At 35.4% G+C, this 13,652-nt stretch overlaps 1 protein-coding gene across 1 annotated transcript; it reads right to left on the bottom strand.

Moving 5' to 3' along the window:
- Nucleotides 1-2,468: 2,468 nt before the first annotated feature.
- Nucleotides 2,469-9,919, bottom strand: LOC109827147 (transmembrane protein 56-B-like). Its single transcript, XM_020394108.1, has 9 exons — nucleotides 9,739-9,919; nucleotides 8,100-8,249; nucleotides 5,181-5,269; nucleotides 4,959-5,097; nucleotides 4,794-4,868; nucleotides 4,460-4,581; nucleotides 4,293-4,368; nucleotides 2,953-3,012; nucleotides 2,469-2,858 (listed from the first exon to the last, which is right to left on the bottom strand). Exons 2-9 carry the CDS (start codon nucleotides 8,238-8,240, stop codon nucleotides 2,721-2,723), a joined length of 840 nt encoding a protein of 279 aa, XP_020249697.1. The 5' UTR covers nucleotides 8,241-8,249; nucleotides 9,739-9,919; the 3' UTR covers nucleotides 2,469-2,720.
- Nucleotides 9,920-13,652: the final 3,733 nt, after the last annotated feature.

Raw genomic sequence — 13,652 nt, 5'->3', positions numbered from 1 at the left:
TCTCATCTTGTAACAAGCGAGAAAATGCTAGTCTTACAGCACGATCGCGTAAAGATAAGGGTTTACCATAACTAATTTTAATCTTAAAATTTACTTAAAATTATTTAATAAGAACTCTAATAATGCCAACAGATATAACATTTATAATTAAACAATAAACATACTATTTGCGTTAGAAGATTTCCTTGACATACTTCCACCCCTAGAGGCTAGAGCATAACTTGAAGTCAAGAGAACTCGTTTGGTTTAATTCCAATAGTCCATACGCAGGCAGAGGGAATTGAGGAATTAAGTTAAAACTTACTCAATTTAGATCCTTAAAATCTAATTGATCGTTTTTATACGTCATGCTTGTAGGATCTGAAATAGATACACTTGAACACTAGAGGGGGGGTGAATAGTGTTCTTTTAAAATTATTGCAAAGTAGATAATAAATTGCAAAGAAAAAATGGCAATCTCAGAAATTTGCAAACACAAACACAAGGATTTTATACTGGTTCCACCAAACTGGTGTACATCCAGTCCCCAAGCAAATCCCGCTTGAGAGTTTTCACTATGATTTTGAATAAACTTACAAAATCAAATACAAACCTGACCAATTTGCAAGTTCCTGCAAATTGCAACACCAATTGACAAACTCCTTGTCAATTTGAACACCAATCTCTAACCCAAGAGACTAACCCTCTCACAACCGAGAGAAAACTTGTTGAAGAAGAACACAATGATCCTATAAGCCTTGAATGTGTAATAATGTGCAGCAGTGGCTTAGGATTCTTTTAATCTCTGTAAAATTGCCTAATTGATTTGTTTTTGATGAAAGTATATAGGCAATTTCAGAAACTCTTCTTTTCCAGAAAATCAGAATGTTTTTCACTTGGAAAATTGCTCAAGAATCAAAGCTTATGGGTATGTATTTTTCCAATTTTTCTGAACAAATAACCTATATATACCCCTTGAAAAGACAAGTTTTTAAAGTTTGAAAACGTTTAAAAACGGCCAAAAACTGTCAGATATTCAAATTCTGAAAACTGAAAAACTGTCTCTTGTAGTCGACTACTGTAGTCATTAGTCGACTACACTGAGTTCAGACAGACTCTGTGTTTTCGGAAAATGTTCTCAGTAGTCGACTATAATGATAATTAGTCGACTACACTGAGTTCAGACAGAAACTTGAAAACTTATATTTTTCTTCAGTAGTCGACTACTGTAGTCATTAGTCGACTACACTGTAAAAAGACAGAAACTTATGTTTCTGTCAAACATCTCAGTAGTCGACTATAATCTCTATTAGTCGACTATACTGTAAAAAGACAGAAACTTGTATTTGAGTTATATACATGAGTAGTCGACTACTATCCTAATTAGTCGACTATTAAGATCAAATATTCAGAAATAATGAGTTTTTATAATTAAGTTTTAACTATTATTCTAATGGTTAACATAGGGGATTTCTATAGTTAACCAACACACTAAGCCTGTGTTAGTGTGTACTTAAATTGTGTGTGTGTGCGTGTGTGTGATCAAGGCTTGTACAAAATATTCTAGGTAAAGAAAAATACAAATACATTATCTTTTGTTCTTCATTTTCTTTACTTCAAAATGCCTTGATATCCACTTGCACTTGTTCATATTCTGATATTGAAATCTGCATATGAAAGTTAGTATACACACAATATAAATTGTTATCATCAAAACATTATCATGGAGAAATGATATTCAACAATGCTTACAAATGGAATGTTCTGATCCATACGAGAGGACACTGAAATTCCCAAATTACCCTCATTTTTGTCCTTGTATGGTTCAAAATAGTCCATGCGTGCACATCTTTTTATATAACTCGTACTCATCAATATTCTTATAAATAGAGTAAAAGACTACACATTCTCCCGGAACAATGCATTGTAAGAGTCAATCTCAACCACATAATAAAGGTGTCCAATTATGAAAACAGCCCTCCAATGCTCCGACCTACGGCTCAAAACGTCACGCACGCGCTTGCTATAGGACGTTCTGAGAAGATGTGTGCCCTAGAGTAAAAGCCGGGACGTTCTGAGAAGATGTGTGCTCTAGAGTAAAAGCCGTAGCAAGCACTCTATCAAATACATGCTGCGGGACGTTTTGACAAGACTAGCAGTTATACTAACATAACCATAAACCATGTGACACCGCAGGAAAACAATACAGGGCACCCTTTATAGAAATGATACATGAGGGAAGAACGTGAAGTGATCCTCGCAGCTAACTTATAATCAATGCAAATAATCAGGATCATTGCAACTGTTACAATCACAAACAAAACCATGCATCAATATAAATAGTACAAGAAGGAAAGCAATAACCAATTCTAAAATGAACGATAAACCACGTAAACTTCTCCTTATCCCCATATGGTTTTCTGCAGAACACCCTTTCTATGATTTTTTTTTAAAATTTTATTTTTTAATGTAAAACCAAGAAATCAAAATCTCCAAAAACTCTCAAACAAAAGGGAACATGGGATCTCCCGAAGAAATTATATTCATATACAACAACAAAATTGCAAAATCTTTTTAAAAAAATACAAAATGAAAGAAACTAGGAATGGCTGCTATCCTATACTTAGAACCATCTTCCCTAATTAGCACGTTTCCCAAAATTACACAGCAAACATATGGTATTTTTATACAGTACAACAGAGAGAAAAAAAGCAATTGAATATGATTAGCTTCACATCCTTTTATATGTTCCTCCTACTACTATTCCATGTTTTCTTCAGTCCTTTCAATATCTTTGCAAACCAAATCATGTTCATGATTCCTAAAGCAGATGGTACACCAAAAACAAGTAGCAAGCCATAGATATCCATCTGCTTCACCTGTGATGGAAGTGAAATGAATGAAACTTTAGTTTCCATGTAAAAGAGAATGCAACAGAACAATATCATAGTGAGTGAAGAAGTCGAATCAGACCTGGTCATAGTGTACATAGACGTGATAAAACAAGTAAAAAAACAATAGAATTCTTGCAACCTGCATGAAAGAATTACCACAGAGAATGAGCTACATAAAATTAAACATTAACCCAAATGAGGAAAAGGTAAGGGAGAAAAGCCAAATTGTGTCACTTTATTTCATTTAGCGCTAATTGTGTATAGACCCATGTACTACCGCCAAATTGCGGATAGACACCCTGTAGTTTTATTGTTGCAGACAGACCCCTTGAGGCTTTGTTGGTAGGAGGTTTGAGGAGGGAAGGTGAGGTGAGGGGAGGTGCAATGAGGTGGACGGATGAACATCCCTTTAAGCTCTCATGTTTTGTTGGAAGGAAGGAGTTTAGAGGCGCATAGTTTTGTAATTGATTTTCTCTCTCCTCTTGTGTACTCCCAATTTAGAGGGATACTTCTCTAGCTTTTTAGTTCATTTTGCGGTGTCCTTTCCCTCACCTCCCCTCCCTCCCCACACTCTAACCTCCCCTCTAAAACTCCCAACCGAAGACAAATTTATTTTTTGTCCCTTCCTGCCCTCAAATTCCCTCCTACCGAATCAAACCTAAGTATAATTGTTTTGACTATTTTCCCTCAGGAGGTCTATTTGTTGAAAAATAATTTTCTTTCTCTCAGGGTAAAAGAGTCAAAAAGTATTCACTCAGGCGGTCCAACTGCAAGAATAGAACTATCGGGCTCTATCTGCAATTTGGCAATAGTCCAAGGGTCTAACTGCAATTGATCCTTTCCTTTGTTTAAGCAAAGGTTCTAGTCGAACTTAGGACACGCGGTACCCAACCCCACCGCTTTACTGAATGAGGCCTTAATTGGCATAAGATTTACAGGTTGCATATCAAAGAGCGTGCCTCATCATCAGCCTTTTACCTGAAATGGAATTAGGCTTGGCGTACCAACCCTAACATGAGAAGGCCCATAAGAATCTTCTCTTTGTTTACTTAATATGTGTCTCAAGTTCTCAACTGCCATTGAAATATTTAGCTTATACTAGATTTATCATATAATTGACAATCGATTAATTGGCAAGCACTGCTATTACCCGTACTTGATATGAATACGACTTGGTGAAAACTCATGGATGTGGAATCTTATGTGAATAGTTGCACTAAATCCTTAAATCTAGTTGATTCAGATTTGACTGGCTTCTGACTACAACTTGATGGGGAAACATTTGAAAGAAAATGATGTGATAACATTTTACATATGCTCCTATTTAACCATAGTAGAATATGTTTTCTGTAAGATGTTAGATGATATGATCTATAAACCCAATTTTCATAAAACAAAATAAAATAACTGTCTATTTACCAGCCAGCCAAGGAACAATATGGACCCATTAACAAGATATAACCACGATCTCTTCATTCCTGCAGTATCCAGTATCCTGATAAAATAGAAGATGTCCAATAGTCAAGATAAAAAAATACTAAAACTACAAATTCACATACAAATGCAATAATTACTAATTAAATTACCATCGAAGATTAACTGCTGGAGTGGTTGCTTCAGAGATGAGGACCATGCACGTGTATAACTGTCCTTCCCCAGAGAACATGGAATAAGATACGGCAACTACTGAAAGGAAATGGTGGAAGACCTGAAAGAAGACATCCTTATGTGAGTAAAATATTTAGGAGAGTCAATTTACACAGTTCTGTGACAAATCAACAAATGAAATGGACACGATAGTAGTAAAGGATGTGGCGTTAAGAAATATCAAATATCACAGAGGAAAGGAAATTAAGATGACGACCACATTAAGGTAATATGGCAAGGTGAAATGGAAGAAGCTTGAATAAGGATACTCACATACTCTTTTCCACCAAGGATAGGATAGGCCCAAAACATCATTGTAAGATCGGTGATAAAATACCCAACAGAAACCTACAACATTCAAAAATTCCACTTTAATTACAGTTCCAAACAGAAATGGAAAAAATTAAATGAGATACAATGAGAAAAAATAGTTGTTACCCCCAACGCAAAGGTAGAGAGATTTGAACTTCGGGAAATAATCAGTCCATCAGGGCGATTATCAGAGAACATATTTGAAATGAATACCAAGTAAATTGATATAGCCGAGATAAAAATGGCATGAACACTGGACATACCCCTGAAATAAATTGTACACAGAATTTCAACAAGCAACACAAAGTTTGATGTGGGCCGCACAGAAAAGTGTCATTTCTTTCTCACCGGTTATTCCATTCAATCCGTTGCGTCTTTGTAAGAGAACTGTATCCAATGTAGTAATAAGAGCTGAGTAGTTCTGTAAGATCATACACCTAAGCAAGAAAGAGAAGAATAATATCATTCATATTCATTGAAATCCATGACCGAAGAATATTTTTTTCCTATGCTTAAAACCAAAACAAAAAATGAGAACTAAAACAAAAAATGAGAACTAAGTATGTATGGGGATTGTTCAATGGATTGGGAAGGAAAAGCAGTAATATATGCAAATTTCATTGAAAAGAAGTCGATAAGGTGTGGAAATGGGAAGGTTTGTAGGTCCACTACCCAACTAACTTATCTGAAGACTGAAGAGTTCGGACTAAATCCATGGTGTGACTCCTTAGGTAATAACTCAAACCAATCATTTTGATCTCCACGCGATAAAGAATCAATGCTTTGAAAAGCTCCCGCTTAGCCTGGATAAGCTCCTGCCTAGGTCTTGACCAGTGTTAAAAAACCCGTTATAACCTATTTTGTAACTTAATGGTGCCCTCTTGTTATGTAACACACATTTAACGCTGAAACTATTTAACCCAAAAAACGCGTTATCTTGCGTTAAATGTGTATTACGTTATATAGTCAATTAATATGAGCTTTTTAGGTTAAATTGCAACTCTGATTAGGACCCAAATCATTTAAACCATAACCCTTTTAGTCCCAATCACCATATTCTCTTCCTGCAAATATGTGATCTATTCGCCTCCACCAACCAGACTTTAACTCCTGCCTCCTCTGAAACTCCCTCAGCTATCGACGGGTTCTGCGACTCCGATAAGGTAAACTTTTCATTTTTAGTTGTGTATTGCGCATCTCAAATTATATCCTTTAAGTAAATAGTAATTATAAAATTATCTTTCAAATTTTAATATTTTATATTGCCAATTTAATCTAAATCATATTAAACTTGTTGCTCCATTACTTTACCCTTCAATATAATTTTTTAAGATCTGTCATAAAATTAGAGTACATAAATTAATTAGTGGGTTAATTGGGTTGCGTAAGATAATTACTTTAGTTATTACTTAATTTTGATTAGGCTTTAGTTTTCAGTTTTCAGCTAATACTAAATTTTGTGAAATTAAGTTTGCACACAATATCTGTATATGCAAAAAAATATATTATTGCTACATGATCATGTTTAGGAATTAGAATATTTTTGTAAAGTTAAGAACTTAAGAGTTGGAAGTGTTTGGTTTATTTTAGACTTATATTTATTACCTTAAACTTGACGATGTTAACGTATTTGATCATTTGATCATGGTTGTTAGTCACATGTGACTAACTTCTATTAAGAAATTGTGATATTATATTTTTATATTTGATAATTGTAATGCTATGTTTAAAAAGTTTGATGATTCTAAATATTAAAGTTAATATGACTTGTTAGTAATTATTAAATATCTAAATAACTAATAAACAATATGACATACGTTATGCGTTACATTTTTCTACAATTTTTTGCCTTAACCAGTTAACCCTTAACAGGAGGTCAAGCTTTACATAACACATTTTCATTATTTTCAACATTGGTCTAGATAGTACATCGACCGCTTAGCCTTTGCTCGCCTAGGACTTAAGAGCGCTTAGGGAAGCGAGACTTGCTTACGCGAACTACACTGCTAGGTCTTGATCGTGATTTCCTTTGTTGTAACCTCCTCCAAACTCCTCCGACATCATCCACTGACTATAAACACCTCCTCCGACTCCTCTGCGCTTCAGAAAACCTCCTCTGCCATCACTTGCACCAGAAAAGAAATCCTCCTAGGACTAGCACCTAGGTGCTAGACTCCAGTTTTGCACCTAGCGATGCCTTGTGCTTTCGATAACATTAATTGTAAATAAAAAATAAAAAATGCCTACACGTCTAGGCTCAAGGAGTCGGGTTCGATGCCTAAGCCGCCTAGCATTTTCTATAACCTTGTAAAGAAGCTACATGGTTAAGGATGTCACAACCGTGAATCAAGTTTTTCATTTTTGTTCTGATGGACTTAGAATTTCTAAATATTGTTCAGTAACAGAAGAAATGGTTTTGATCAATGATATACAAATAATGATAAATTATGATTCCACTCATATATGCATTTATTGGTGCGGAGATAATGATGAATGGTGAGGATAAAACGCATGATATCACCATGAGTTCTATCCTAGGTATATTTTACCCACACAGGGAACATTATACAAACTATCACTTGTAAACATCACGCGTTTAGTGTGCGTCTGTGCATTAAATCAATTGTGAAAATGTCCATTTTATAAACACAGAATGAGAAAAAGGACATAAGATTGACATTTCCAGAGAACATTAAACATTGATTAGTTTTGGAACCTGCCATTATCCAGTTTCAAATTTTCTAACGCTTTTCTTTTATAGGAATTTCTTCTTGCAATTCAAAAGTTGAAGACATATCTCTTCTTGCTTTGTTTACCCTTCATTATCCCAGTCACAAATAGTTGGAAAATTTCTCCTTCTAGTTTGGCATTTCTTTCCTCAATACAACAGGAGGTTGAAGAAACTGCCCTAGTAACAATCTCTAACGCAGGAAACCTAGGTACATGACACTGTAAACGAATTCAAAACATCCTAATATGATTCCCCCAGAATGAACTCCACAGTCTAGAGATATTTACAGTGGCCTTTCCATTAGAAATTTTCAATTGGCAAATTCAATGAAGAAAGACAGTGCAATAAGTAAATACTTTTTACACCCAATATATCACCAATATAGTATATAACAAAAAACAATTAACAATACAGTAATGCGATAAAAAAGGCAATACGTTGTCCTCCATTACTTTCAAAAACTTCATAATGATATTCCAATAATGAAAATGAACACCTGAACAGTTCTAACTGTTTGTAATAAAGATCATACCTACCATCTTGGAGATGAAAATGCCACCAAGCAAAGATGTGTAAGGGATGTATGAATCTGCTAGCAAGTAGTCCTTGACCAGTAGCTTTGCCTTGTACTGATAGGCATCCAGTGTCATAATTGAACGCGGGGGAGCCTGCATCATAACATATACCTTGACCCAAAATTTAATCAGTAAAGTACACACTAAACTGTCAGCGTGAATAAAAAATGAGAAGATAGTGAACATCTCTGCATCATTTGTTGATATAACACTTTTTAGTCATCAGAAGTTAACTCTAAAGAAAACATCTCGATGTTCTGCTAATTGTAGTCGTTAGAACTTAGAAGTTTACTCTAAAGAAAACATCTCAATGTTCTACTAATATTAGACACTTGGTTACCATGCCTAAGTCCTATTATTCTGGTTTAGCAATTATTTGAAAAGCATATGTTGCTGTATTATAAAAATTGTTTGCATTATCAACATCTAGAGTTATATGATTTTTTTTATTAGAAGGGTATGTACGAACACCGAAAGCACTTTAGAGCTTAACCCTGCAAATTCAGTTATATGGAAAAATCACTTGATATTGATGACTGACTCAAGCACTCAAGCACTCAAGTATCAGTAAAAGTGAAATGTTATAGCATTTTTCTGTATTAGGAAATTTCAAATAGCACACACTTATAGCAGGCAACAAAATAGGAGGGTGGACACAAACGGACATGGAACATGTACGGACGACATGAACTGCATAGTACAGGAATGATGAAGCATGGATACACGACACAAGACATCAATGTGGTACATGGATACAATATATCCTGAATATTCATTATTACATATACTCTATAGATTACAACAACAATAAAGTTACAGACACAGAGACAAGAAAACAGCATCCACACACAAAGACGCATAAGCTCTTTATCTATAAAATGAAATAATACCTAAAATAGTCATAACTTTACTAGCTCAATGTTCCACTAACAACAGACTGGTTTAAAAAGCTCCTAGGATTCAGGAGACAAGATTAATGCTCACTGGTATAAACACGTTTACAAATCTATAATACTCCCATCAAAAGAGAGCTCAAGGTGGATCAAAGAACAAGAACTCTCTCCAAGGAATTGTAGAAGCAAAGCCATCCTCATGCACAATAAATCAATAAATGAGCAAGAAGTTCAGAACTGAATTATGCTAACAAGGAGGGCAGTGTTACATTATCACCAAAGGTAAAATCACATGCTTCATCTGCTCATACAAAACTAACAAACAATAGCACAGGAGTCACTCCATTGCTAGAGCTAGAATCTCTACCTAAAATTAAAACAATTACCCTATTAAAATGTGGGTGAAGAAAAGGATTATTGAGGGGCAGCCACGAGCAAGAACACCATAAATGAACATGGGCATGCTCAGAATAAGGCAAGAATCATAGTATGCATAAAAAAGAATAACATAATCAAAGCTTTCCCTTTCATTACACAAATAACCGACTGAATGATTGAGATCTAGATAATTTCTCTATTAATACAGATTCATTTCTGCGGGAATTGAAAGGGGTTATGCTTGAATCATTAAAAGAAAATCTAATTTGATAGAAATGGAACACAAATTAGGGCAAATCAAAAAGAGGAGAAAAGTAAAAAAATATTACTTTTTTTCCGGTGAAATTGCAGTCTTTTTTGAGGCAACGAAGGGGACTGGCGGGGAGAGGATTGATTGAAGAGGAAGCGGGTGGTTAGGGTGAAGATCCCAGATATTAACGGACAAAATGAGTCGGGATAGAGGAACCCATAGCATAACCCCCTATTTTTGCACATCGCCCCTTCGGTATGTGAATACCTGCATATTCTCAAAATTCCAATATTTCAAAGCGGTGTTTTATATTAGGGCCTGTTTGTTTGGCTGAAAAAAAATTGAAAATCAAAGAAATGGAAAACTATTAAATCAAAGAATTGTTTTGGAAGTGTTTGGTTTGCTAAAAAAAAGAAGGAAATCAAATAAATAAAGATGAGTTGTCACCTTATTATAGGATGATGTGAGTGATTTTTTAAGAAAACTTGTTTTGATGTTGTTTGGTTGGCGAAAAAAATAATGAAATAAATTATAAGAAACCTATTTCTTGTAATAGGTTGTTTTCTTTTGCTTGGTTATTTCTTAAAAATAAGAAAATAGATGAGATGAGATGAGTTGTCATTATATTATTGGATGATGTGACCCACACTTAAGGAAATTGTTTTCCTAGCTTTTTAGGAGGAAAACAAAGAAATGAAATGTTAATGAGATGAGATGAGTTGTCACAATCTTATTGGATGATGTGAGTAATTTTTAAATATGAGATGAGATGAGTTGAGTGATGTTGTGGATGAAAATAATATTTTATTAGATGTGGTGGATATGATGGATGAGTTGTTGGATGAAAATAATATTTTATTAGATGTGGTGGATGTGATGGATGAGTTGTTGGATGAAAATAATATTTTATTAGATGTGATGAATGATTTGTTGGATAAAAATAATATTTTATTAGATGTTGTGGGTGAGTTTTAGGGATGGAAATATGTGAAATTGTACTTTTTGAGTTTTCTTGGTTTGCATTTCTATTTTTTGGTTTTTTAGGAAATAACCAAACAGCCCCTTAGTCCCTTATATCTTTCGAATTTCCCATTACTCCCTCAAAGTTCATCTCCAATGTACTAATGTACAAACTATTATAAAATTGTGCTTGCATGTTAAAACAGTTCTCCCCAAATTACCATCTAATTATGCTAAAACACATACACGCATGCATAAATTACATACATACATACACAAGTCATGTACATACATATATGAATCATAACCCTTTATATTCTTTTCATAACTACCAATTAAAATAAGGGTTTTTTTATTTCTAGGCCCATTTGTTTACTCATCTTTACCTCTAAGCCCAATAACTATTCTTTGTATTCTTAAACCCAAGTTTCTTTTTGTTTTTGCCTTTAAACCCAATTTCTAAAATACTGTATATACAACACTGGTATTCATACCCAAACATAATAAAAACCCTAAAATACCCTTCAATACCAGACCCCCCCTCTCTCTCTCCTCATTTTCCTTCTTCCTCAGGTCTTCGTCTTCCTCATTCCTCAAGGCTTTGTCTTCCTCCTCCGATCCCACCTCTCATGCCCCCTCCAAGAAATCGAAGAAGAAAGGAAGAAAGGCCCATGATTTTAGTGCTTGATGTCTTGAAAAGGCCCACGGCGGATCTCGAGGCAGCCGAACACACCTCCACCCTCTCCAACGAGACACTACAATTCTTCAACGATCAACAAGATGCTTGATGATTTTGGCTTCGGGATCTCTTTTGATGACGAGGAGGAGTGATTTCATGTGAAATCTCATTTCTATATACTCGATTAGGGTTAGGGTCAGGGTCGGGGTTGGGGGGTTAGGGTTAGTTCATTGATGTTCTTTTGTGCTATCCCTTTTTGTTGAACTAAATCTAATTGTAGAATTGGTTTTATCAATTTATGAATGTATCGTTTCTGTTGAACTAAATCTAATTTGTACACAATAGATCCGTTACACTTACAGCATAACACACTACACTTACAGGATAACACGCTACACTTACAGGATAACCCGCTACACTTACAACATAACACGCTACACTTACAGTCTAACACGTTACACTTACAGCATAACATGCTACACTTACAGTCTAACACGCTACACTTACAGAATAACCCGCTACACTTACAGGATAACACGCTACACTTACAGTCTAACACGCTACACTTACAGGATAACCCGCTACACTTACAGCATAACACGCTACACTTACAGGATAACACGCTACACTTACAGCATAACACGCTACACTTACAGCATAACACGCTACACTTACAGCATAACACGCTACACTTAAAGCATAACACGCTACACTTACAGAATAATAGCGGGTTAGACTTTAAGTGTAGCGGGTTAGACTTTAAGTGTAGCGGGTTAGACTGTAAGTGTAGCGTGTTAGACTGAAAGTGTAGCGTGTTATGCTGTAAGTGTAGCGGGTTAGATCGTAAGTGTAGCGTGTTATGCTGTAAGTGTAGCGTGTTATCCTGTAATTGTAGCGTGTTATGCTGTAAGTGTAGCGTGTTATCCTGTAAGTGTAGCGTGTTATCCTGTAAGTGTAGCGCGTTATGCTGTAAGTGTAGCGGGTTATCCTGTAAGTGTAGCGTGTTATACAGTAAGTGTAGCGTGTTAGACTGTAAGTGTAACGGGTTATTCTGTAAGTGTAGCGTGTTAGACTGTAAGTGTAGCGCGTTAGACTGTAAGTGTAGCGCGTTATGCTGTAAGTGTAGCATGTTAGACTGTAAGTGTAGCGTGTTATGCTATAAGTGTAGCGGGTTATCCTGTAAGTGTAGCGTGTTATCCTGTAAGTGTAGCGTGTTATGCTGTAAGTGTAACGGGTTATCCTGTAAGTGTAGCATTGTAAGTGTAGCGTGTTATCCTGTAAGTGTAGCGGGTTATGCTGTAAGTATAGCGTGTTATCCTGTAAGTGAAGTGTGTTATGCTGTAAGTGTAGCGGGTTATCCTGTAAGTGTAGCGTGTTATCCTGTAAGTGTAGCGGGTTATGCTGTAAGTATAGCGTGTTATCCTGTAAGTGAAGTGTGTTATGCTGTAAGTGTAGCGGGTTATCCTGTAAGTGTAGCGTGTTATCCTGTAAGTGTAGCGTGTTATGCTGTAAGTGTAGCGTGTTAGACTGTAAGTGTAGCGTGTTATGCTGTAAGTGTAGCGGGTTAGACTGTAAGTGTAGCGGGTTATCCTGTAAGTGTAGCGTGTTATCCTGTACAGTCTACCATGCTACACTTACAGTCTACCACGCTACACTTACAGTCTACCACGCTATAATTTTAGTCTATCACGCTACACTTACAGTCTACCACGCTACACTTACAGTCTACCACGCTACACTTACAGGTTATCACGCTACACTTTGAATTTATCACGCTACACTTACAATCAAAGAGATCTGCAGTTTATCACACTTGGTTGCACTCACAAAATTGCACAAGAACAAAATAACACTCATAAAATTACACAAAATTCCACAAAATAGCACTCACAAAATTGCACAAAATTCCAGTCTTACAAACTCCAAAATTGCACAAACAATAACGATATTGCACTAACAACACTTTCATTATCTACTTTCAAAAACTTACAATCTGAAACAATATGTTACAAATCAAACTCCAAAATTACACAAATCTTCAAAATATACTTAGCATAACTAATCATATATTCAAGGCAAGCTCTAGACTTTTTAAAATGTTACAAATCTTCACAAAAAACATAGCATAACTGATCATATATTCAAGGCAAGCTCCAGGCTTTCAAAAATGTTACAAATCTTCAAAATGTACATAATATAACTGATATTATATTCAAGGCAAGCTCCAGACTTTACAAAATGTTACAAATCTTCAAAATTGCACAAATCTTCAAAATGTACATATAGCATAACTGACTCCATTAACTCTACCCAGCAATTTCTCTTTCACAATCTTCAAAGCAAGCTCCATACTC

The sequence above is a fragment of the Asparagus officinalis genome, unplaced genomic scaffold, assembly GCF_001876935.1.
Source record: "Asparagus officinalis unplaced genomic scaffold, Aspof.V1 AsparagusV1_Un53, whole genome shotgun sequence".
NCBI classification, from domain to species: Eukaryota; Viridiplantae; Streptophyta; class Magnoliopsida; order Asparagales; family Asparagaceae; genus Asparagus; species Asparagus officinalis.
Note: the sequence above shows the minus strand (reverse complement) of the source record. Positions and strands in the feature narration are given on the sequence as shown.